The sequence below is a fragment of the Onychostoma macrolepis genome, chromosome 04 (assembly GCF_012432095.1).
Source record: "Onychostoma macrolepis isolate SWU-2019 chromosome 04, ASM1243209v1, whole genome shotgun sequence".
NCBI classification, from domain to species: Eukaryota; Metazoa; Chordata; class Actinopteri; order Cypriniformes; family Cyprinidae; genus Onychostoma; species Onychostoma macrolepis.
Genome location: NC_081158.1, coordinates 32,438,909 through 32,464,805, shown reverse-complemented (window position 1 = coordinate 32,464,805; position 25,897 = coordinate 32,438,909). Strand labels below are relative to the sequence as shown.

Here is a 25,897-nt window from a genome sequence, read left to right as displayed (position 1 = left end):
CACAATTACACCCGCTCCAGTGGCTCCCTACATACGCTTATTTTTAGATTAGTGTTGTGAGATGGATGGAGCGGGAGGAGAGATTGTGGAAGTGTGCATTCAGACGAGCTGGGGAAAAAGTGATGATAATTGTGTTGTGTAAAACAAATCCCCTTGTAAGTCGAGGAGGCGTGACGGTGAATCTTAAAATGGAGTGCAGCGGCAGGCGTTTAACTCCGTAACAGAGCTCTATCCTCTTCACAAATGATTCTGTGCTGAAATAATAAAGGAATGGCCTTAGGAGGTGTATTATATCATGTTCACAGAAAGAAATTCTCTGAGACAGGCTGAAGTAAGAGTGAAGCAGTGTGTTTGACTTGCTTTGTAGTTCCAGGATGATGGAAAACTTTTAATATGAACCATATATAAATATATATTTTACATTATCTGAAGAAAATGTGAGTGTCTGAAGAACTCACTTTGCTAGGTTGCTAGGCTATTCTAGGAAGTTGCCAGGGTATTTTGGGTGGTTCCTAGGGCATTCTTGTCCATTTCTATGGTGCTCTGCGTGGTTGCTAGGGTGTTCCTGCAAGCTGATTGTTACTACAGTGGTTGCAAGGGCAATCTAAGGAGTTGCTAGGCTGTCCTAGAACATTTCTTGAATGTTCAGGGTTGCTGAAGTTTATTGCAATGGTATATTTGGTGGTTGCTAGAGTGTTCTGAGTGGTTACCTGGGCATTCTTGGTGGTTCCTAGGGTATTCTAGAGTGTTTTAATAGTGTTTTGAATGGTTGCTAAGGTGCTCTAGGTCTTTGCAATGGTTTTCTGGTTGGTTGTTATGTATTCATGGTGATTACTAACATGTTCTAGGTTATAACTAAGGCATCCTGAGTGGTTGCTATGTGTTCTAGGTAGTTGTTAGTAGGGGTGGGCCCGAAGCCGAATACCTTATTCAGAATAATGGCTTTTAAAACGAATAACGGATAACGAATAATTCTGGCCGAATATTTGGCTGAGGCTGCATCATGTGTTTGCTAGATTCACAGGTGAGCCAGGGGATCAGCGTGATATTTACACAAACCTCTAAATTTTACACCCCTGGTGTTGTTTTAATCCTTTATTAATAACACTTAAAGTATTAAAATGCTATTGTATGGTGTTAATGTACAAGATTAGACATAAAATCAAGAGTCTTTAGACAGATGTACAAATTCCAATGTTTATTTAACAAATGGGCAAAGTGGCCACTTTAAAGCATATACCAGATGTGTAGAGGTTAATTAGTCAGTCACATTCATTAAGTGTTGCACAGAAACATAAAATAGTTAATAAAACACATAAAATCATCGAATTTACCTAGACATTAACAAATATGACAGGTAGATTTGAACAAGATTGCAGCAAGATACTTGTCGACAGTTGTGTAGCATCCATGAATGATGTCCCTCTTTGTCCCATCAGCAAGCAGGTATGGTTGTGTGGTCTCTTCTATGCAATCAAGGTGTTCTTCTTGTTAGTGCCTGCAGACCAAAGACAAAAATAACAAATAAGGTCAGCTCTCCAATTGATTTTATTTTTCTTTCATTCACAACACATCTGGCAATATTTTGAGGCAGACAATAGGTAGTGACAGAAATGTAACTTTTTGAAGATGTTTTTCAGCTTGATAGGTGGACATTTTTCCAGGTCCCTTGCAGCCTTGTGGTGATGGTGGAATCAAATGAAGTAGGAGACAAATTGATGCAATATCACTGTCCCATTCTAAATAACAGATATGACAACTTCAGCAAAAAATGCATGAACACAAAATAAAGATAAAGCATGAATATAGATAATCTTATTCTGAAATATACTCTAACCATAAACATCAGTTTCATCCTCCTTTAAAGCTGATTCCGAGGTCAATCGTGTCCTTGAAGGTCTTGGGAAAAGCCAAGAACGTGGCTTCTTGGGAAAAAAATAAAATAAAAATAATGACAATATCTCTTTCAGGAACCATTCTGCTAAGTTGATTGTGTAGTCACACAGTGTCTCTGTTCACACCTGGCATTAGCATGCATCTTGGGTGATGCACAAGGGAACAAACACAAGACGCATATGGCCACATTCTTTTATTACAGGGTTAGTAGTCTCAGCCTCAGACGTCACACCCACGGACCGTTGGCTAAACGTCTGATGCATATGACACACCTATCTGGAAACAATTCAGGAGTTTCGAAGTCACCACCGGATTGGTTGAATTATACAGGATTTCTGGGAGACATGTTCTTTAATGTTCTGCCTGGAAACAAAAATGCCGTGGCGCCAAACCCCCTCACGAAAGAAGAAAGCCGTCGTGTTTACAATGGTGACGACGAGCGCTTATCAGGATCAACTAAACGCTGGAGTTTCAAAAGTATGTGAAAAATTTTAAGTTCGCGGCATAGAATCTTTAAAATATGTCTGAAAGTTTTACACACTGGTCTGTTATCGTGGCGACATCTCCACGCCCCTAAAAATGACGTGGAACAAAACGAAACATGATTGGTTGCTTTACCTATCAGTCATATGGCCTCTTGGGCGGGCCTTGGCCATTCAAAGCAGCCAAAGTTCCCAGACCTTCAGCAGTCAGTCTGAAGGTCTGGCTACGCGAGACTACAGGGTTAGTTCAAAAATGAAAATTCCATCGTTTAAAGAGAATTATGCAATTCACAAAGAGAACTAAAGTGGTGTCATGTGGTTTAGTCCAAATTTTCTGTTTATGTTCCCTGATCAATGTTTAAATGTGGGAAAAAAAAAAAAATCAGTCTGTTCATTGTATAAAGCGATCAAGTCTCTTAAGAAAATTTTGACTAAACCGCTCGATTCACTTGGATTACTTTTATGATCTCTTTATGAACTTCTTGAAGCATCAAAGTGGTAGTTGTGTAGACTGTCGATGGAAGGACAGAAATCTCTCAGGTTTATCAGTTTTTAAAAAAAAATATCTTCATTTGTGTTTTGAAAATGATTGAAAGTCTTGCAGGTTTGACAGAGAGAGAGAAATTACGTTTTAATTTTTGGGCTTTATGCGTTTTGATATCTTAAATTAATAATTGGTAAATTCCAGGTGTGAACATAAGCAGATATTGTGTGGCTGCCCAGTTCAATTTTAATTTTTCATATTCATTTGTGTGTTTTAAATTTTTACTGTACACAGAATAACACATAAATGACACAGACTCACAATTCTGGCTTTATCTTCAGCATTCTGCTCCTTTCTTGAAGGGCTTCCATCACTCACACTCAGTGACTCCCAGTCATCAGACTCCCAGTCTGAAATCTTATGGGAGGAGCTTCCTTTACTTGACACTGCAGAAGTCTGGGCCAATTCTATTGACAAAGAATAATAAAAACAAACAAAAAAAACATTTCAGTAATTTAATTTACATTAGGACTGTAAATATGGTCAAATAATTGTGATTACCCCTAATTTTGAGTATGCTGAGAGCTGTCTATAATACGGGTGTCAAATCATAAACTTATTTTTATTTACATCCTTCATTCTAGGGTCAATTAAATGACTGCTAAAGTTAATACAAAACCTTGTGCAAAATTCACATGGAGGCATTCCTGAAACAATTTAAGTAGTTATTTAATCTGATTATTAAATACATTTATATAATTTTAATGAGTAACATGAGTAATAAGGCATCTTAAAATGAACAGTGTACTACATTAGAATAAATTAACACATTTAGAATTTAGTTTACTATTAATTTATTATTTATAATGTGAAAAGAAAATATAGATAGATTCAGACATATCTTTCTCCATTAAAACTTAACTTTGTATATCTGGAAATATTTTGGACTTTATTTACCCAAAATAGCATGCCATATGAATTGATAAAGACTGGTTTCAAGGCATGGAAACAGCGTAATGCCACACTCAGTGTTTTCAAAAACAAATATAAATTTACCATTTGATGAATTCTCTCATCTGAGTAGAAAACCGCCCAATTGTGGCTACTTCAGACTTCAGTGCCAGACTCGTAGTAAAACCAGGCCTCGGCGGGAATGAAGGAGAGAGGATCTGTCAACGAACCAAAATGAAAGAAGCTGAAAGTATATATATATATATATATATATATATATATATATATATATATATATTAGGGCTGGGCAAGTTAACGCGTTTTTATCGCGTTAACGCATTAATTAATTAACGCCGACAATTAGTTTATCGCGCGTTAACGTACTTTTATTTTGAAAGTCCGTTGCTCACTGCGTTTGAATACACATAGATAGACTGTAATAATACAACCGAATAAAACACAAACCATGGGTCACAGGAGGGTGGGATGTTTATCAGTAGGCTACTGGCTGCTTGGGATGAGCGTCATCACGCGTCTCAACCAATGAAAGCATTTGTTGTGTGCCTAAGAGAGCTACAGCGAAACAGAAAATATCTGGTGCGGACAGAAAAATGGAAAAAGGTACCGAAATCTTAAATGGACATTTTATTTTAAACCTCTTCCACACGGTGGAGTTGATAGAACTAAAGCTATTTGTAACCACTGCAAAACTGAATTGTCTTATCATCGAGTACTTTGAGTCTGAAGTATCACTTAAATGCAATGCACACCGTTGATGCCAGCAAATCACCCACCCAAACAAACTTTGGAGGAAGGCTTCGCAGACTACATTGGATGCAGCATGTGGAGAACTATAGATAAACAAAAGAAAGACAAGATAACAAATGCCAGTACGAACTTTTGTTCATACAGCAGTACTTTGAAAGAATAAAATTATGCAATACACTACTTTTGATTTCATTATTGAATTTTGCGATGCTGCGATTAATTGCGATTAATCACAGAAAATCATGCGATTAATCACGATTAAAATATTTAATCGTTGCCCATCACTAATATATATATATATATATATATATATATATATATATATATATATATATATATAACATAAATTGTAAACACATTCCAAAAATTATTTTACACGTAAAATCACCTTATTTCAGGAAATCGAACCCGCATTAGAAACTTTAACGCAGGCTAACGTTGCATCTCTGCACCTCACGAACCTGACAAAAACACTCGCAGTTAGTAATTTCTAAATGTGTTAACCACCAATCATATTTTGAGTAAAATTATCAACAAAAAGTATTTCTCCCATGTAATTTTATAAAGAGAAAAGCAATCCAACTTACCGTCTCAGTCGCTGAAGATAAAATGGCGTCGTCACTTTAATTGTGAGGCAGCAGTCCTTGAAGGGCGGAGTCAGATAAATTCAGCGCTTTCAGTGTAAAAGTGAAATTACATCATATAATAACACTGAACAACATGAGTTCTGTTTAACACTGTAGATTGTTAATTCAACTATTTGGGAATTCATAACTTTTAACACTGCAAATATTACACTGCTGATTTTACTGTGTAGTGCGATCACCAATCAAACAGCCGCGTTGCGCATCTCTCAAAAACCAAACCAGCTTTCTGTCAAGAGTAGGCTAATAATGAACTTAGATATAGATACATGTTCTACTAGGCCTTTTCTACTGTTTGCTTCTTTATCTTTTGCTGGTTTGCGTGGCACATGCACATTTGTTTAGTGAAGTTCAAAAAAATAAAAGTAAAATACTTGTTTAAAGAGTCCTGCATATAATGAAAATGTGCGCCGTGTTCAAATGATCACTAAATGTTTGTCATGAAATCTCTCTACTTGTATGATAAATGCATTTTTAGAAATTTTTAAATTGTATATTTTAGAACACTGAATAAGGCAAATAGTTGAAACAAATATTTTTCCATACTCTGTTCCCTTTTTTCCATAGCCTACTTTTCCAAACCTGCAAATTACTTAAGTAAAATACTTTTAAAACTGCACAGGAAGTGGTGAGCCAAAGGAAATCATGTTGTTTTACATAAACCTCTAACATTACAACGCAGTAACAAGTTAAGTAAATGAAATAAGTGCGCAAAAAATAGCAGTGTTGCAGTTGCCTTCCATGCATTTCCTGGAAATTACTTAACTCAATTTCCATATTTCTAAACTGCGTAGGAACCCTTACTGTTTTAATTAGAAGATATTTAAATATTTATTTATAAGATCACGAAATGTCCCCAAGCTGGGACTCGAACTCACGTTGCCCGAAGCACAACCGCACTGCATCTCGAAGCACTGCCTATACAATACAAGGGTATCGGCTCCGACTGTTAGAAGATATTTAAATAAATGTTATAATCATAAAAAATAATTATCTTAGTTAAACACAGCATATTTGTTCAGTGATAACTATGAAAAAAGATAAGCTGTAATACCATGAACATAATAACGGTCTTATCAAGTATATCTTCTGGTTCAAGCTCCGCCTACTTCCGGTTTTATCCAAATACAGATAGGCTACGAATAATTTTGTGATCGTAACAGATACAAATACAGATACAAATACAAATACTGGCTTCACTGCACACCCCTAGTTGTTAGGGTATTCTGGGTGGCTGCTAGTATGTTCTGGGTTGTTATGTATTCTGGTGGTTACTAGAGTGTCCTGGTTAGTTACTAGGTCCTATGGAGTGGTTACTTACATGTTCTAGATTGTTACTATGGCATTCTGGGTAACTGCTAGGTTTTTCTGAGTGGTTGATAGGGTAGTTACTAGAGCATTTTGGGTGGTTACTGGGATGTTCTAAATAGTTTCTAGAGTACTCTAAGCTGTTTCTATGGTGTTCTCTGTAATTTCCAAGGTATTCTAGGTGGTTAATAATTTTGTTATTGGTGGTTAGACATTTTGGGTGGTTGCTAGATATTTATTTATTGGTCCACTTCAAAACAGCCCACCAGCATTATACTGTGCATAGTAAATATGTTGCTCAAGAATTAGTGTCTTCATTAGTATACTTATGTGAAGTATTTCTGGGGTTTGTTCAAATCACTAACCCTAAATATGTGCAACAGTAACAGTGATTTTGGCTGACAGAAGCAGCAGGTAAGGCTTGGCAGAAAGGTTAATCCCACTGAGTGCTCTATTGTTACGTCTGTCCGCTCTCCTGTAATCCTCAATTTCCCACTGCCCCCTTCCACCTGGAACGCCAAGCTTTGATCAATATCGCTAGATAAATTCAGTAAGCCGCTCCATCTTCTGTGCCACTATCCTCACCAATCATGACGACAGTATGAGAGTTTTCTTATGCAGGGAAGGATCAGTTTGCTGTTGCTAGATTAATAACGGAATAATCTACCATCACTGATTGCACACTGCCTTATTTACTTGTATTATGCTGATCTGCAGTGACAACAAGCTCGAGGCGATCCTCCGAGAGCTTTAACTACCTTTGCCGTACAGGAAATGATGTTTGCACCCTGGAGCAGAGATTTGAAGACGATGGATGTCGTATTTTACAGGCAGCTCTCACACACACAGCAAACACAAAACACTCAGCATCTTGGGTTTGCAGAGAGAAGTGGTATTTTCCTTCACTTGATGTCTCCTTAAATAAAAGAACAGAGCTGTCTGGATGCTCGCTGCACAAGCTGTTGCCGAATCTGGCTCATTATATTCTCTGAAAATATTGCTTCCGGAGGCTTTGCCCTCCTCTGCTCTCACTTTCCTTCATGGTGGGCAAATCAAAGGGTTTTTCTGTGTGTGTGTATAGAAACGGGATGCAGCAACTGAGGTCCGTGAAGGGTGCACTTGTGTCTGACCTCCACACAAACGATCCCCTCATCAGCCACAAGAGCGGATAACTTGCTGTAATGAAGGGTGGTGATGAGGAAGACGATGGCGAAGTTGTAGTAAAAATGTTTGGCTAATCAATGGCTGGAATTTCAGCTCCAAATGAAAGGTTAAATGTGCAGATCCCAAGCAAATAAAAATAGAAACATCTTATTAGTGATGGTTGCAATATTTCTATGAACTCAAAGTATCAGGGGAGTAACAGCTTTTGGGAGAGAATCTTTGTGTTTTAAGAGTTTCATTTCACTTTGCTGCAGTGGAAAGGAAATAATTGTAGCCAGCAGTGTAAAACAACAATTTAAAGTAGAATTGGCAGTGGATTAAATTAACTATGCTGTTGTTTTTAGTTTTTTGGCCTTTCACCAATCAGTTGAGTCATGCGTGTAATTAATATTTACAAGCAAAGCTGATAACACCGTTTATTGTGTCCCTCTCAGTTCCCTTTCAGCCCAATCACCTTCAAGTGTTAACAAAACAAACCAATGACAGTTGGCGTGCGTTTCGCCACGCGCACCCTGCCCCGCAGCACGGGTATAGAAGGAGAGCATGTGCAAATGCACATCAGCTTTTCGCTTCGGAGCCAAGCCTTCCTGCTTGTGCAGTCACTGAAGAGAGTGTCTACAAACAGCGAGTGTGTCAGCGTTACGGCGCGTCAGCGGGGGTTGCCAATCCAGTGCTGCTGCTTCTTCTGAGTTGGACGGCACACTGCAGCTCATTAAACTCTCCTGGGCGCTTCAACACTTTATTTTCTAAAAGAGCAATATCTAAAAGAGCTCCACGAGCGACGTGTGTCTTTTTAAAGATGGCTTCCCGCTCCTGTGTTTCTGGATGTGGTCGTTTCCTAGCTTCATCTGACGGTCACGATTGCTGTGTCTCGTGGAGGAGTCATGTTCTCATTGCGGGAACATGACCATCGTGATGTTGCGGTCCAGATACCTTCTCGCCAAACGAGGGGGTATCCCCCTCGCCATGCCCCGTTCTAGTTCCTCCATCTCTAGGGGGGCTACTTCGGCTCATGGTCGAGTCAAGTGTGTCTCCGCGGGCCTCTCATTCCTCCAGCACATTGCACCATCTGGTGTTTCCGGACGAGCTCGCTGGATCCTCGGACAGGGCGGGGCCCAGCATCTCGTTCGGAGCACCAGCGGATGACAGGATGTTGATTGCTGCATCGGAGGGCGAGCTAGGCTCTGGAGATGATGATTCGGCTGCGCTGCCTCAGTCAGGAAGAGCGGCGTTGCCCGAGTCAGATCCAGAGCTGACTGCTATGCTTTCCCGGGCCGCCGAGAGCGTCGGGCTGCACTGGAGGCTGCCTCCTTCTCCCGAACACTCGAGGCTGGACGACGATTGGATCGAGTTCCATTCTTCCCGGATGTGCATCAGGAGGTGACTAGGTCTTGGAGGGCACCTTTTTCAGCCCGAAACAGGCCTAGCGCCTCCTCCGTCCTCACCAATGGTATGTGGAATAATCCACGCATTCCGTCCAGGGCCTGTAAGTACTCGTCCGCTCTCACGGCCAAGGCTTATAGTGCTGCTGGACAGGCGGCTTCCGCCCTGCACGCCATGGCCCTCCTGCAAGTCCACCAGGCCAAGGTGTTAGAGCAGCTGCACGAAGGTTAAGAAAGTCATAGCGCGGGCCCTGGGTCAGACGTTGTCCACATTAGTGGTCCAGGAGCGCCACCTATGGCTGACCTTGGCGGATATGAGGGAGACTGACAAGCATCGCTTCTTGGACTCCCCAATCTCCCAGGCCGGCCTATTCGGCGAAGCGGTGGAGGGCTTTGCCCAACAGTTCTCTGCTGCACAGAAGCAGACGGAGTCATTCCGTCATATCCTGCCCCGGCGGTCCGCTGCTGTCTCCATCCCACCGCCGGCTGCAGTCCCTCCATCTGCTCGTCGCCGAGGGCACCCTCCTGTTGCCTCAACCTCTGCTCCAGCTCGGCCTCAGCAGCAGCTTTCACAACGGCCGCAGTGTGGAGCTGGCCGCAGGAAAGCGGTGCAGCCTGCCTCCCCCCCTGCCAAGCCCATGAAGTGCCAGGGCAGACGGCGTCCCTTAGATGGGCGATCCGGAGTCCTTGGATCCTGCTCTTCAGGAGATGGTGACCGCACCACTCCTTCCCCCGGAGGAGGGCCGGGTGGAAAATCTTTTGTTTTCTTTTTGCTCTGTTCCGCCACTGGCTCCCCAGCCAGTGGTACCCAAAACCTCAAAAAAAGAGCAGTTTCCTTTCTCTCCGGGTCTCAAGAGGGTGAGGATGGCAGTGCACGAGACACAGTCTCCACACTCCCGTCCCCCTCTCCTTTCACCAGTGGGCAGCAGGGTCCGGTTAAAGGACGCGATGCCTCCTCACGCGCCCCCTGCCCAGCCGTGGAGCCAAGTAAGTGGCGCACCGCGCACTCAGACCCCACTCTGGGATGCACTGCCTTCCGGGTCGGGTCCCTGTGTTCCACTTCGCTGCCTCACTGTGGTTACATCCGTGGTTCCCCTAGTCCCGCTTGTTCAGTTGCTGAGGCCTGGCTAGAGCTCCCCAGACTGTCTCGCTGGCTCACGAGAACCATCAGACTCGGCTATGCGATTCATTTCGCCGGCGCCCTCCCAAGTTCAGGGGCATTCAGTTCACCTCTGTGCTGGACAAAGATGCTCCTGTCTTGCGTGCAGAGATCTCGGCCCTGCTGGTGAAGGACGCGATACAGCCGGTCCCTCCAGCCAAGATGAGGTCAGGGTTTTACATATTCGAAGGGTGAGCATATCAGTACAAGGTTCTTCTCTTTCGGGCTATCCCTGTCACCTCGTGTCTTCACCAATGTCGTGGAGGCAGCCCTTCCATTAAGGGAAGCAGGCATTCGCATTCTCAACTACCTCGACGACTGGCTCATACTGGCCCAGTCTCGAGCGCAGTTGTGCGAACACAGGGTCACAGTGCTCAGTCACCTCAGCTTCGGGTCAACTGGGAAAAGAGCAAACTCTCCCTTGTGCAGAGGATCTCTTTTCTCGGCATGGAGTTGGACTCGGTCAACCTCACAGCACGTCTCTCAGTAGAGTGTGCTCAGTCGTTGCTGAACTGCCTGGAGTCTTTCCAGCGCAAGAGGGTGGTTCCACTGAAACAGTTTCAGAGGCTCCTGGGGCATATGGCATCCACAGCCACTGTCACGCCGCTCGGGTTGCTTCATATTCAAACCACCCAAAGTTCCCACCACGCCCTTTAGGGATCAGGTGGTGAACTTGCAAGCGCTGTCCCGGGAGGAGGAAGACCCAGCCATTGCTCTGCTCTGTCCCGTCCGTGCCTTGCGTGTTTACATGGACTGCACGCAGAGTCTCCGTTCCCTCCTTCAGGGAACGAGGGTTACATACGTAACCGAGACGTTTTCAGATTCAGAGATTAAACAGTCCCAGCATTTGCAATACAGATGAATGATACCTGGAATCGTGTTTTTCCCAACCCAATTTCATGAAAGTGCTTATAAATAGTACGCCAAATAAAAACAAAAACTCGTGGTATTGATACGCAAAAATGGACTTTGGCGTGTATACGGCGATGGGTAGGATTAGGATTGTGGGGTAGATGCGTATCATATGTACACGAAAGCTGCGTATCATATGCACGCCAACAAATTTCGTATCATATGCATGCGAAAACTGCGCATTATATGCACGCCAAACATGTTTAAACATGTTCTTTTATTCTGAAACGTCTTATTTTAACATTTTTAAAGATGAATGATGAGTGTTTACTGAAATGATGAAATGTTGGTTGGATTTAAAACGTAATCGGTTCACAAAAAGTCAATATTTGCATCCTCTTTAATATATGAGACTTTATAACTGGTTTGTATATTTTGGCTTGTGTTTAAAACACCGTGTTTGTTTTTGGGTGGCTGAACTTTGCATGAAGACAATAGACTTTTAGATTAGCCTAGTGTTCATTTTTAGTCTGTTATATATTTGAGTTGTGTGATGTAATTGGTTCGTTGTGTTTCAGGGCCCCGGGACAGAGTTCCTGAGCCATTTATCTGTTTAAGCCTGCTGCTTTTCTTAAGCAATTAAATCACCACATTATTTTCCCTCCCATGTAGATCCTAAAGCACAGGTTTGTGTGGTTTCATTCTCATAATGAAACATCAAGTCTGTTTTGCAGTTCTCAGCTCCAGTGTCTATTTACAGCATTCTAGGTTGTTTATCAGGTTTAAAATGTAAAGTCACCCAGTCAAATGGTTTGAGGTTCTTAAAGATTGTAGTTTTAGGCTCATATGTGATCAGTCTGATAAGAAAATGGATTTATTGATGGGATTCATTTTTCTCTCACCTCAGATATCAGGCTCAAATTGTAATTCATGTTTCCAAGAATGAGAATAAGAAATAAATAAGTTCTTGAATTGCTTTGTCACAGGGTATTTGCTGTCTCATCTAAAACCTACATGTCCTTGCATGTTTTTCTGAAGCCAGGGCATTTGTAATTTAAGATGATGGGAAGAAAGTGTCCTTATCGATTTCTGAAACTACTAATAAGACACTTTACAAAGATTAAGGGTGTGTAAAAATGTTTTAAATTAAACTTTTTAAATGCTTAGTACGAATGAATTTAAAGGGATAATTCACCCCAAAATTTGACTTGAACAACTTGAAGGAGAGTAAATAACAGAATTTTCAATCTTGGGAAAACTAAATGTTAGGTGCTGACATGTCTGTTATTCATTGAGCCTTTAAATGAAACTCATTAAGCTGATCCAAGCATGTCTATTAGGTTGTGAAATTTTATCAGTTCACCTGAACTGTAGTTATTTGATTCCAGGGATTTTGCTGACAAATAATTGTTATTAATAACTGTATACAGCTGTTAGCAATATTATGCAAGAATATGTTGAATTCCAGCTTTATTTGGTAAGATGTGATTTAAAAAGTACATTGTAATGCTGCAGTACTCTTTAGAGTGAACTGTGCAGCTATTCATTATGTGCAACAACAGGGACAGTTTTTTTTTTTTTAAGTTCGGCGTGGTTTTCAGAAGCAAACTGTCACCCCAGATCACCATGAGTTACTTTAAGTCTCTCCATAAGAGCCTATGAGTTTTACTTCATGAGTCCAGAAGCTTTGATGCACAATACAGCAAGATTTTTTTTTTTTAAATAATGAAACTTTAGAAGAAACAACTACAGTGGGGCCAGGAGTCCAAACTGACAATCTGGGGTTTAAAATATTTAACATTCTAACCTGAAAATAAGCAGATAAAATGTAACACAGATTTTTTGACTGTGAACAAGTTTTTGGACTGTGAAAAATTTACACAAGATGTGCTTTGAATCATAATCGATTTATGTTGGATAAAGGATCATCAGGTTTTATAATGAAACTACTTGTGTTAAGTTAGGGATATTTCAGACTTTTCAACTCTATTCTATATATTCAATAACTTCCCTAAATTGTAGATGTGCAAGGTTGGTTATCGCACTCATAAAACTTTTATCAGAGATGAAGGCCTCAGGGTTTTCAGTAAAAGTGTTTTTGCACTCAAATTTTTAATGTGAATCTGAGTTTATTTGACATTTTTGGTTCATTAAGTTGATCTGAAATTGGTTTTCTAGACACAATGTGCTTTTTTCGCATATTATGTGGTTGCTAGGTCGTTGCAAGGCTTTTGGGGCAGTTTTAGCATGTTGCAATGTGGTTGCTAGGGTGTTGTGTACGTTTTGCAGATATGTAAGATAGTAAGATATATATATAGTTACTAGGGTGTTCTAGCATATTGCTAGGTAGTTATTATGGTGTTTTTGGTGTGAATCTTAGTTCAGTTGACATTTTTGGTTCATACGTTTGATCAGAAAGCGGTTTTCTGAATGCAGGCCCAAATTCAAGTTTGAGCCAGGCAACCAAATCACTATCATTGGTAAATATAGAAGGATGGAGAGGTGTTGGAGGTATTTTTTAAGATGCTCACCTCATTGAAAGTTGATGAATTTTATTACCTTTCCGTCTTCTTACTTTCTCACAAGGTTGCCGTGATCTTTGGGTGTACAGCGAGAAGCTGCATGTAGTATTTACACCTATGTGACACCTGATGCTGAACCCTATCCTGCTCCATAGCTGTTTGTGAGGAGCTGTGAGAAATTCACATGTGTATATACCAGACACCTCGCCTTTTTAATTCACCTGTTGGAAATTCGAACTTTGAATTTTGCATCATCTTAATCTCTAGATACCGATGTGAAGAAAAATGTGTAACAATGACAATTTTGTTGCTATTTTACTGACTAAAATATAAGTTGATCATTTAAAAAGCTGTCATATCCTGTATTGCAGGAAGTGCAGGCACGCCGGTGATCTTCAATCAGAACGGAGATGCGCCAGGGCGATACGACATCTTCCAGTATCAGATCACCAACAAATCGACAGCTGAGTACAAAGTGATCGGCCAGTGGACAAACAAACTGCATCTTAATGTGAGTGGAAAGCATTTTCTGGTCTTCATGACGAAATCCATCCATGCATTCATGCATCCATCCAGAGTATAACAAAGTATGCATGCTTGAATCAGATACATTCAAGCATAAATGTTTGTAGGAAATCTCATCTTTGCTGATGATGCATGTGACATGAATACTCTCGGGGCTTCATTAGTCAATGGGATGGAAGATAAGCTTGTAATGTTTTATGCCTGGCTGCGAAACAAAATTAATGGAGCCAGAAACAAGCCGTATTTTCATGGCCAAAAGCCCTCTCAGCAGTGTGGAGATTGAAGCTGCAGTTTTCTGATACGTGACGGAGAATCACAGCTCCTCTGGGCTTTGTGTCTGCGCAGGTGAGTGGGAGGGGAAGTGGTCGCTTAGCAGAATTGTGATCCAGCCCCCTGTAGTTCTTTAAATCTCGCTTCTTGACTCAGGTATCAAACCCTTCCCTTAAGCGCTTAAACAGATCAGCGCTGGATGTGTTACGGAGTGCTGGTGATTTACATGCAGCTCATTAAGGGCGACTCACTCCGGAAAAAAGACTTTGTTAGCCTGAAAGGATTCTGGCTCCGAACAAGGTTAATGTTTCGTTTTCGGAAAATCATTTTCACAATCAATACACACTGTTTTGCAATTTTGCTGTTTACTGAAAGATGCATGCAGGTCACTTCAAAGGGCTCTGTTTACTTACTGAAACTACTAATAAAACATTCAATATGTAAATTGCTGAAGCAGTTATATTCTTTCCACTCAGATGTAAAAGATTGAGGGTGTGTAAAATTAAATGCAATTTTGCAAAGCAAATACGAGTGGTGTGTCTTGGCAATTTCTAGATGTCATGGGTGTTTTAAGCATGTTGCTAGGGTGTCTTGGGCCTTTTTAACATGTTGCAGTGCGGTTGCTAGGGTTTTATATTGTTATGCAGTTGCTAGATGTTTGTTCTGGGTGTTTTGAGCCTGTTGCTGGGGGCTTGCGAGAGTGGTCTGGGTGTTATTTTTTAGAGTGTTGCTATGTAGTTACTAGGGTGTTCTGGGCATTTTGACATGTAGCTATGAAGTTTCTAAGTGGTTGCTAAGATTCTCTGGGCAGTTTTAGGTGTTGTGTGCTAGGTGGTTGCTAGGGGATGTTTTGGGGTGTTCTGGGTGATATTTTTTTTTAGCATGTTGCTAGTAGTACTAGTAGTAACTAGGGTGTTTTAGCAGGTTGCTAGGGTGTTCTGGGTGTTTTTAGAATATTGCTATGTATTTGCTAGAGTGTCCTGGGCATTTTAGCATGTTGCTATGCTATGCTAACTAAGTGGTTGTTAAAATTCTCTGGGTAGTTTAAACATGTAATGCATTGCTAGGGTATTCTGGGTGATTTTTTTTAATGTGATGCAAGGTGTTTTTAGAATGGTACTATGTGGTTATAAGGGTATTCTAGGCATTTAGCATGTTGCTATGCAGTTTCTAGCTGGTTGCTAGGATTCCTTGGGCAGTTTTAGCATGTTGCAATGTGATTTTTAGGGTGTTGTGTTGCTTTTTTAATATTTTGCTATGCAGTTGCTAGGTGGTTGTTAGGGTTAGGGTTAGGTTATCTGGGCAGTGTTGCAATGTGGTTTGCTAAGGTAGCATATTGTTGTGCAGTTGCTAGATGGTTGCTGGAGTGTTCTGGGTGTTTTTTTAGCATTTTGCTAGGGGATCACTAGGGTATTCTGGGTAATTTTTTAGCATTTTGCTAAGGGATCACTAGGGTATTCCGGGTGATTTTTTAAATTTTTTTTAGCGTGTAGCTAGGTGTTTTTTTAGGGTGTTCTGGGTGTTTTTAGCATGTTGCTGGGTGGATACTAAGGTGTTCTGGGTGGTCGCTTGCTTGTGCAAATGAAGAGCCCACTCCCAAATCTCTTTTAGCAATGTATAAATGTGCCTTCTTCATTGCACACAATTTTATTATATTTTTTGCCTAACAGGTAGAAAAATTCAGGTCTCTTACACAGAGGGACATGCACATCTCTCTCAACAAGTCAAACAGTTTGAGGTATTTGATTTCTGTAGCACAAATTATGTGGAACGAGCTGTGCTGCAACATTTAGTACTTTAGGTTAGAGATTATTTAAAATCTCTAACCCTAACTATACATAATACTGATGTACGTAAATGGTTAGCGTTGATTTCTACCAGCGTTTGAACCTGAAAACCCTTCTGACTCCCCATTACTGTCTTCAGGATGAATAAAACCAAATTAAACAGCTTAATTGTGAATGGTCAATGTGGCTTTTGTTTCAGACAGAATGGGAAGAATCAAATGAAGGGATTTGGTCTTTCAATTATTCTTAAATACCCTTCATACCCTTTTATGTGATAAGTCAAATTAAACTTCTGTTCATTTTCAAATTTTGTCTTTTTTTCATTTTAATATGTCCCTTCTTTTTGCTTCTCTAATTAAAGCCAATCTGTTTTTGCCAGGCATAATTTGTCTCAAGCATGAATAATTCATTCACAGCTAACTCTTTACAGCAGGCAACAGTGAGAACCATAGAGCATAAGTATAGAGCTGTCCTTATTTGTTCCGTGGATTGGTCTGGCAAAATCGTTTTTACGTGCAATTAAATTTCTTGCATAATACATAGCAGTCACTTCTTAAACTCAGGTTTGTCATGTTATTTATTTCATCTCAAACACCTCTGGCACAAGTTTGTCCCAAAATATATCTGTCATCAAAGTTGCACCCGGGAGCCAAACTGAAGCTGCACTTAAAAGAGCAGCGTTGGCTTCTTATTTTCCACAGCTTTCAGGCACTAAGAGGTAATAAAGTGATGTCTTCTGCAAATATGACACAACCTACATCTATGTGGGTAATGAGACTTACTTTGAATGCACAGTTTCTAATATAACAGTACGCTTCTAGTCTTCATCTCTTTTTCGCAATGCTTTGCAAGTGGACGCCATATGCTGGTGGACAGGCAACCTTTTTAGCGTGTTGCTAAGTGGTTGCTAGGATGTTCTGGGTGGTTGCAAATAAAGAGAGCTTACTTCCAAATCTCTAAAACTTTGTTGCCTATTTAACTGGTGAAAATCATAAGTAAGATCACTTAGAAAAGTAAATGTACATCTCTCCTCGACAAGTCACACAGTTTCAGGTATTTGTATGTAGCACAAATTATGCGAGAATTGTTCTGCAGATTAGTTTAAATACATAACCCTATGAGTAATATTGATGTGAGTAAATTGTTAGCACTGATTCTGACAGCATTTGAACCTCAAAAATTTTAGTAAAAAGACTCAAAAGAATATCAACGCCTGCTTCTACTATTCGCGCATGCAGTGTTAATAAAGAGAGAGCGAGAGAGCGAGGCAAACGCAGGTCTATGCAAAAACCAAATGATAAAGATACTCTGAATACAACTAGATGCTGTGCAGTGCCAAGTTGTGGAAACTGTCTTTTAATGAAGATCCAGACCGCGTCAGTAAGAACTTGGTCCTTTTGTTCACTTAATTTTTCAGTGGATTCATTTACAAATAAGGCACAATTCAATGCAGGATTTTCAGAAATATTTAAATTAAAAGACGATGCTGTGCTGACTATATTGGATCGACAGTCATGTCGCACCACACAAGTGTGAGTAACAGTTTTCATTAAATGGTCACTATTGCACTCTTAAAAATAAAGGTGCTTCACGATGCCATAGAAGAACCTTTTTGTCTAAATGGTTCCATAAAGAACATTTAACATCTGAAGAACCTTTCTGTTTCACAAAAGGTTAATTATAAAAAGGTAAGGAAGAGATGGTTCTTTAAAAAACCTTTGACTGAATGGCTCTTTGTGGAACCAAAAAGGGCTCTTTTGTGGCATCGCTTAAACGAACCTTTTGAAGCACCTTTATTTTTAAGAGTGTGCTTAGTCTGTTATTACAGATCCTTTGATATGTACTGAGTATTTATGCGTTTTTGACCTAAATCACAGCAGCGTCCATCTATGAGGAATGTACTCTGTCAAACATACACAACTAGTCAGTCATAGCAGTGGGCATTTACTTCCAAGTCTACAATCCGCCAAGTATACGCTTCTTGGCGTGCTCACACCAGCGTGTAAACAGAGTTTACATATTTACTCCACAAACTAACTCCACAAACATGGAAAACAGCGATAGATGGATGCGGAGGTCCAGGCTTCTCCATCTCCCAGTTGTTAAATTATGTCATTGTCGGTTAACATACATTACTTCAGAGTTCCTTGTGTGGTGCGAATGCAACTGGGAAAATGGTCCTAGGGGAAAATTAAGTTCTCGGCAGGCCACCCTGGGAGTTCCTATGACTACCCAGTACATAAACCCCTAAGGCGATAGTGGCAAGGAACCCAAACTCCATCAGGTGTCAGAGAAGGAAGTTAAAAAAAAAACCTTGGGAGAAACCATGCTCAGTTGGGGGACCAGTTCTCCACTGGTCTAAGTGAATATTCACTGTGAGATATTGACATGGGTCCCAGTTGGCCCCGATAATATAACAGTACACCCCTGGTCTCCGTATTTGACAGGACTTTTGTTATCCTTTGCAGGTGGATGCCATGCACTGGCGGACAGGCGACCCCACGCTTCCAGTCTCGGTGTGTAGTGTGCCTTGCCAGATGGGTGAAAGGAAGAAGATCGTGAAGGGTGTACCTTGCTGCTGGCATTGTGAGCGATGCGAAGGCTACCACTTCCAAGCCAGTGAATTCAGTTGTGAGTTGTGTCCATACGAGCAGCGCCCAGACCGTAATCGCACCGGTTGCATCCCCATTCCAATCATCAAACTCGAATGGCACTCTGCTTGGGCAGCCGTACCAGTGTTTGTTGCAGTTCTTGGAATCCTGGCTACAAGTTTTGTGGTGGTCACTTTCTTCCGCTACAATGACACACCAATTGTCCGTGCATCCGGCCGAGAGATGAGCTACGTGCTTCTGACTGGGATTTTTTTGTGCTACGCCATCACCTTCTTGATGATCGCCACACCAAGTTTGGCCATCTGCTCTTTCCGAAGGGTGTTCTTGGGTTTGGGCATGTGCTTCAGCTATGCTGCTCTCCTAACAAAGACCAACCGCATCCACCGCATCTTTGAGCAAGGCAAGAAGTCAGTGGCCGCACCACGCTTCATCAGCCCTGCTTCCCAGTTGGTCATCACCTTCAGCCTGATCTCAGTGCAACTGCTCGGTGTATTCGTGTGGTTCGCCGTCGATCCACCGCACACAGTGGTGGACTATGGCGAGCAGCGTACATCCGACCCAGAGAAGGCTCGTGGGGTTCTCAAGTGTGACATCTCAGACCTGTCGCTAATCTGTTCGCTGGGCTACAGCATCCTTTTGATGGTAACATGCACTGTTTATGCCATCAAGACCCGCGGCGTGCCAGAGACCTTCAATGAGGCCAAGCCAATTGGATTTACTATGTACACTACCTGCATCATTTGGTTAGCTTTTATACCTATCTTCTTTGGCACCGCACAATCGGCAGAAAGGGTAAGTAAGATTTACGCAATCTGTAGCTAAATGTACTGCAAGTAATTGCTTTTCATATTGAATACAGCAAGTGTATCTTAGCTCTTCTTTGGCTTCTGATAGGAATTGGCATTAGTGACAGCAGTTCGCTTATTGAATTATATTATCTATTTTTTTTATGTACATACGGGTCAGGGGGTGTGAATTATAGTTTTTTTTTTAATTTATCACATTTTTTGTACTAAATAATTGCACTAAATTAACATGTTAAACTGAAAAAGTTTGCTCCAAAGAATTTCTTTACAGCTTGGTCATTGGCTATTTACCATGCATTCCTGTTGGCATTAGGAAGAGGATGTGGTATGGCACTGTGAATGTTTGTTTATGTGCATGTGAGCTATAGGTGGCAGAATATTGCTGTGGGCTACAGATAATAACATCACCTGCTGTTTACCCTTTCACCTGACGCAGCAGGCGACAACCTGCAGAACATTTCACATGTTAAAAGGCTAACCTAAAGAAGCCAAAACCAGGGTTTCACATGCTCTCAGACTGATGGATGTTAGCTTCAGGTGCACTGTAGGATACAGACAAATGGGTCAGAGGCGATCAGGTGGGTGGCAATATTGATCAGATGGTGTGCAGCTCAGGAAGCATCACTGAAATATCTGAAGCTTGAGTGAGCAGGACTTGCATGAGTCTGGAGTTAGATATGAAGGAAAATCCGGTCATTATTTACTCACCCTCATGTCGCTCCAAACCTGTATGCTGTTATTCCACTGAACAAATAATTGCATATAAGTTTGGAACAACATGGTCGTGTAAACAATGACACAGTATTCATCTGTGGATGAATTAATTATTTAAAATAGAGGCAAATGTGTTTTTGAAGCCCTAGAAGTATAATATCTATGCAAACAAGTTGTTCAGTAGTCTTTTGAATGCTAAAACTCTAGTGTTTGATTTCCTTTCTCAGTGGTTCACGATAAAAGCTCATTACCACATTGCTCTTTAGTCACATTAGCCTCTCACTGTGACTGCTGCGCATTGCGCTAGCCAAGAGAGACAATTATGGATATACCAATTATTTCCTACACTAACAAGCTCATTTGTATTCTTATTTAACACTAGAACTGTGGGATAGATGGCGTTCTATTAACACAGACCCCCAACTCATCACATTACTCAAGAAAGCAACGACATGAATCATTTGATAAGAAAAAAGGCATCTTATTGAAAAGAATGAGCAGTTCTCATTGTCACGAATAACAAAACATGGCCTTAACTCTGTATTTATTGAACTATTGTCTGATTGGCAACCACACCAAGTGAAAGGACTTCATAATTGGTTTGGAATGAAAAAATGACTAGCCCTGAATTAATATCATTACAAAGAGTCAATGTTGCATCGGCTGCAGCATTTGTAAAATGAACCACAGTAGAAGTAGATAAAATCCCACCGCCTGTAAAATACGCTTCTATTATCAAGAATGTGCTTTGGCTAATGCTTCAAAAATCAATTTGTGTGGATTTTCATTGCAGCGACTATTACCTCTCCATTTTACACTAGCATAATGATATCAAGGCTGATATGATTTACCCTCCTGCATTTGAGAATGGTATCACCCCAAAAACCAATATGTGCACTTTGACATTTCCAATGCAGAGACTCTGCAGAATCATAAAGAGTCAATAAAGTGCTGCATGAACGGTGGACAATGTGCTCACGGCTCCTCAGGAAATCAATGCCTTCCAAAGGTGACTGGTTAAGATAATCACTCCACATATCTGTGGAATCAAATTACGGGCCTCGCATAAATCACTGGCAGATCATTTTATTGGGTTTTGTTATGTTCACTGTGTGACCCGATCTCCATTCGGGAACCCCGTGTGTTCCTCATATAATTGTAATGCATGCTAAATTGACTTAAGTTTGGGATATTTAGATTTGTTTGAAGTGAAGTTTATTTGATTTTGATGTTATTGAAACAAATTAGCTAAAATTGACTTTATTAACCCATACAGGGTTGCTTTTTGTCAATTTAAATTATTTGTTTGATTTGCTTACAGAGACTCAGTTTTATTTATTTATTAAGTCAAATTGATCTAAGCTTGGGTTATTTTGATTTTTTGTATTTTATTTTATTTTTTAACCCTTGTGCATTGTTCAAATTCACTACCCTTTCGTTATGTTTGGGATGAAAACATCCACTAAAATAAACTGCTGTAAAATTGTATCAGATACATTTTTTTTTTTTTTTTGCATAAATCTGTTAATAAACCTCAGTCCTGATCAAAACTACTAAATCTTTTTTAAAAATCCAGGATTTTTACTCTTTAATTGCCAAGTTCATAAATGATGTCACTGATTTGGGGGAAAAAAACACAAAATTACTTATTTTCAATATAAAAAGTGATTGTGGACTGGATTTTTTTTTTACCTTTTATCACAGTCTTGGACATGTCAAAGATTAGTAACAACATTGGCTTTCATGCATTGTTAGTTTTTGTGCAGCATCAGATTTACATTTTTTCTCCCTCATTTACTGTTCGTGGCTGTTTTTGCCCCATTGACTTCCATTATAACAACATTTTTTGATTGCAAAGCCATGACACCATATAATCATGCATTCTTGATTGTTGGTGGTTTTCCCTGTTGGGAAGAGGTAAAATTTTTCATTTTTACTGTCGATCACCAGGTAGCACCATTAACCCTTTAGACAGGCCTGTGCAAAAAAAAAAATCTTAGTTTCTGGCTTGTATATGGAGTTATATGGAGTATAACAGCATATTATAGTGTGTGTGTGTGTGTGTGTGTGTGTGTGTGTGTGTGAGAGAGAGAGAGAAAGTGTGAGAGAGACCTTTGCGCACTTACCTTGATGTATCTGAGAAAATCAAAATATGCACCTCAGATCTCAGAACTACATGGAGTAAACAAAAACAAAGTAAGTGTATTTATGCACCTGCTGCCTTTTGATGGTGAGAAGTACAGACTAAACAAAATGCCATCCGGCTGGTCATTTGATGGTGAGAAGAGCAGCAAGCAACATGAGAAAGGGCTTGACTTGTACCGAAGTTTTAGAAATGATTATGCAGCCTGACCCCTCCAGCGAGCTGCAGGATGTATTGTCTTCTCCCTCTGACACCACAGACTCAGGAGAGTCAGATCCTGATTTTGTTGTGGCACCCTCATCATCCTCTCCAGCTTCCACTGAAGGCGAGGAGGATTCAGAGGATTCTGGATCTGGGTGGATTGGGAGAAATGGCAAAGTGTGGAGCCAACTCCCTTTCTTCAGTCAGCACTTGCATCTGTTGTGGTGGACACACTTGCAAAGAGCACCAAGTGATATGCCGCAAGTCCTGCTGGAAAGACTGAACACACACACACACACACACACACACGTGCACACATACACACTAAATAGTTAATTTAATTGTTTAGTTCTCCATCCATTCTCAACTCTTGCACCATTGTTCAGTTTGAAGTTGTTGTTGCATTTTGGTTCATAATAAATTATGTTCATAAATCTGATGCAGAGTAGATTTTTTACAGAAAAAAATGGAAAAGTGTATCACTGAAGGATTTTAAGGTTTTAAATTGGCTTTACCATCAAGAAAAGACAAGCATTTCACACATAGGCCGTCCGTTCTTCTCACCATCAAATGACCAGCCGGATGGCATTTTGTTTAGTCTGTACTTCTCACCATCAAAAGGCAGCAGGTGCATAAATACACTTACTTTTTTTTTTAGTTTACTCCATGTAGTTGTGAGAGCTGAGGTGCATATTTTGATTTTCTCAGACACATCAAGGTAAGTGCCCAAAGGTCTCTCTCTCACTCTCTCACACACACACACACACACACTATAATATGCTGTTATACTCCATATAACTCCATATACAAGCCAGAAACTAAGCTTTTGTTTTTGCACAGGCCTGTCTAAAGGGTTAATGGTGCTACCTGGTGATCAACAGTAAAAATACAAATTTGACCTCTTCCCAACAGGGAAAACCACCAACAATCAAGAATGCATGATTATATGGTGTCATGGCTTTGCAATCAAAAAATGTCGTTATAATGGAAGTCAATGGGGCAAAAACAGCCACGAACAGTAAATGAGGTAGAAAAATGTAAAATCTGATGCTGCACAAAAACTAACAATGCATCAAAGTCAATGTTGTTACTAATCTTTGACATGTCCAAGACTGTGATAAAAGGTAAAAAAAAATCCAGTCCACAATCACTTTTTATATTGAAAATAAGTCATTTTGTGTGTTTTTTTCCCCAAATCAGTGACATAATTTATGAACTTGGCAATTAAAGAGTAAAAATCCTGGATTTTTTAAAAACATTTAGTAGTTTTGATCAGGACTGAGGTTGATCAACAGATTTATGCAAAAAAAAATGAAAAAAACAATTTATCTGATACATTTTTACAGCAGTTTAATTTAGTGGATGTTTTCATCCCGAACATAACGAAAGGGTAGTGAATTTGCCCACAGTGTATGGTTGAGTTTTTGAAAATTTTCAAAGCATTTTCCCAAAATGTGTGTAAAAATAAGATTTGTCACCAAAAATCATTCCATTTGCTGAAACACAGAGAAAGTTGTGGCCAATTTAAGACACAACAGCACCCCATAGTGGACGAAAACGTCCCCAACAGCACATAAGGGTTAAGTCAAGTTTACTTTGTATTGATGAATTTGAAGCTTCTGTAAGCTTTTTGGTTGTTAGCCAAAATGTGCATTACTAACAGTCATGGAGGTAATTGCAGATATTTTTTAAGGTTGTTTTGTATGTTACCACTGCATGTGCAGTAAATGCACGTTTCAAGTGGATCAGTGTCAAATACATTGATATGCACTGTAATATTACAAAATTATCTGAAACATGACAAAAGTTCTTGGTAAGTGCACTTCTGTAATGGTTCATTGTATGACCTGATCTCCATTCAGAAGCCCAATGTGTTTCTCATATAATGGAAATGCATGGTAAATTGATTTAAGCTTGGGTTATTTAGATTTTTTTCAAGGTCAAGTTTATTGTATTAACTGAAGTGAGTGAGTCTCTTTAGAACAATGTAATGGCTATTAGCCAAAATTTACATTATTAACAGTCATGGAGATGTTTTTTCCCCCCCCATACAGCGCTGTTTTTTGTAATTGTAAATGATTTGTTTGAGGTTGGCTCTGCATGCTGCCACAGCGTGAAAATGCACATTTCAAGCGGATCAGTGGGTGAAATTCATTGCATATGCACAGTAATATTACAACATTATCTGAAACGTGGCAAAGTTCTTAGTAACCGCACTTCTGTTATGGTAATCCTCTCGTGGGTGTAAGCAAATTCTCACTGGAGCGTGAAATATTCTACTATTTTTCTGTTATGAATGATGTTATGAAGATTTAAGTTTGCATAAGGAATATTTTGCCTGAAATAACACTAGCAACTTGCACCTCCCGCGCAGTAATTTCAATTACTCTATCCCAGACACCGTACCTAAACTGGATCTTTATGTGACATTTCAATGTTTTTGTTTCACTTTAGTGTCTTTAATTCCTTGAAGGCCAGCTTTGTTTTTAATTAGTTCTGCCACCTTTGTTCTTCAAGCTTTTGTGAATCAAAGACGAAGTGTTTGTTGGTGTTTTAATCATAAAACGATTTAATTTACTATCTATTGTCCATATTTAATGCCATATTTGTCATTTCGGTGACCTAGGAAATAATATTCTGCTTTTTAGGTCCTGCAAAAAGAAAATCCACCTTATTTGAACTGAGCTAAGGCTGTTGCTTCTTATTTGTAATATATCATATCTGTTCGGGACACACACACACCTCAATCACGCGGTTTCTCCTGCTGTGTAGGATCATGCTGTTCAGAGTGGAATTCGTATTACCTCAGATTAGATAAGCTTTAGTTACATTTGCCCTGCTAATATCATCATACATGAAGGCAAATCTGCCACAAAAGGCACTGGTCATAATTCATCCTCCCCGGCAGCTTCTCAGTAGATGATATTCCTGCCGGTCGAGAGAGTGACCGCCCAAGTCCTTAGTGTGCCACGCGCTGTGCTATTAATCATGGGAAATCTGTGTGGAACGAAAAATCGCTTCTGCTGCCATGACTTAACGTGCTAAAACTAATGCAGCAGAGAGAAGACACCATATAGAAGAGGAACAGAAGCTTAGCTCAAGGTAGAGTCACAATAGCAAACAATAAGCTGAGGATGAGGTCAGCTGCAGTCATACAAACAACACATTAGTTTGAAAAGCGATTGGCTCTGCTTGTATGAATGGTTTCTTTATTGCATTCGCTTGCT

At 40.2% G+C, this 25,897-nt stretch overlaps 1 protein-coding gene and 1 long non-coding RNA gene across 5 annotated transcripts in view; one reads left to right on the top strand and one right to left on the bottom strand.

The window, feature by feature from the left end:
* Positions 1-25,897, top strand: part of grm8a (glutamate receptor, metabotropic 8a) — a 207,299-nt gene that overhangs the window by 166,920 nt on the left and 14,482 nt on the right. For all 3 annotated transcript variants that reach the window (XM_058773694.1, XM_058773695.1, XM_058773696.1), the window contains 2 exons: positions 13,984-14,123; positions 18,663-19,598. In XM_058773694.1, coding sequence (XP_058629677.1) covers positions 13,984-14,123; positions 18,663-19,598 — 1,076 coding nt within the window. The remainder of the gene's footprint in view (positions 1-13,983; positions 14,124-18,662; positions 19,599-25,897) is intronic.
* Positions 1,227-4,047, bottom strand: LOC131539255 (uncharacterized). 2 transcript variants are annotated; one of them, XR_009270813.1, is made up of 5 exons: positions 3,919-4,047; positions 3,184-3,329; positions 1,838-1,925; positions 1,621-1,739; positions 1,227-1,498 (listed from the first exon to the last, which is right to left on the bottom strand). It is a non-coding gene; the product is annotated as an uncharacterized LOC131539255 (long non-coding RNA). The 2 variants fall into 2 exon arrangements; XR_009270814.1 differs by having other exon boundaries at positions 1,838-1,922.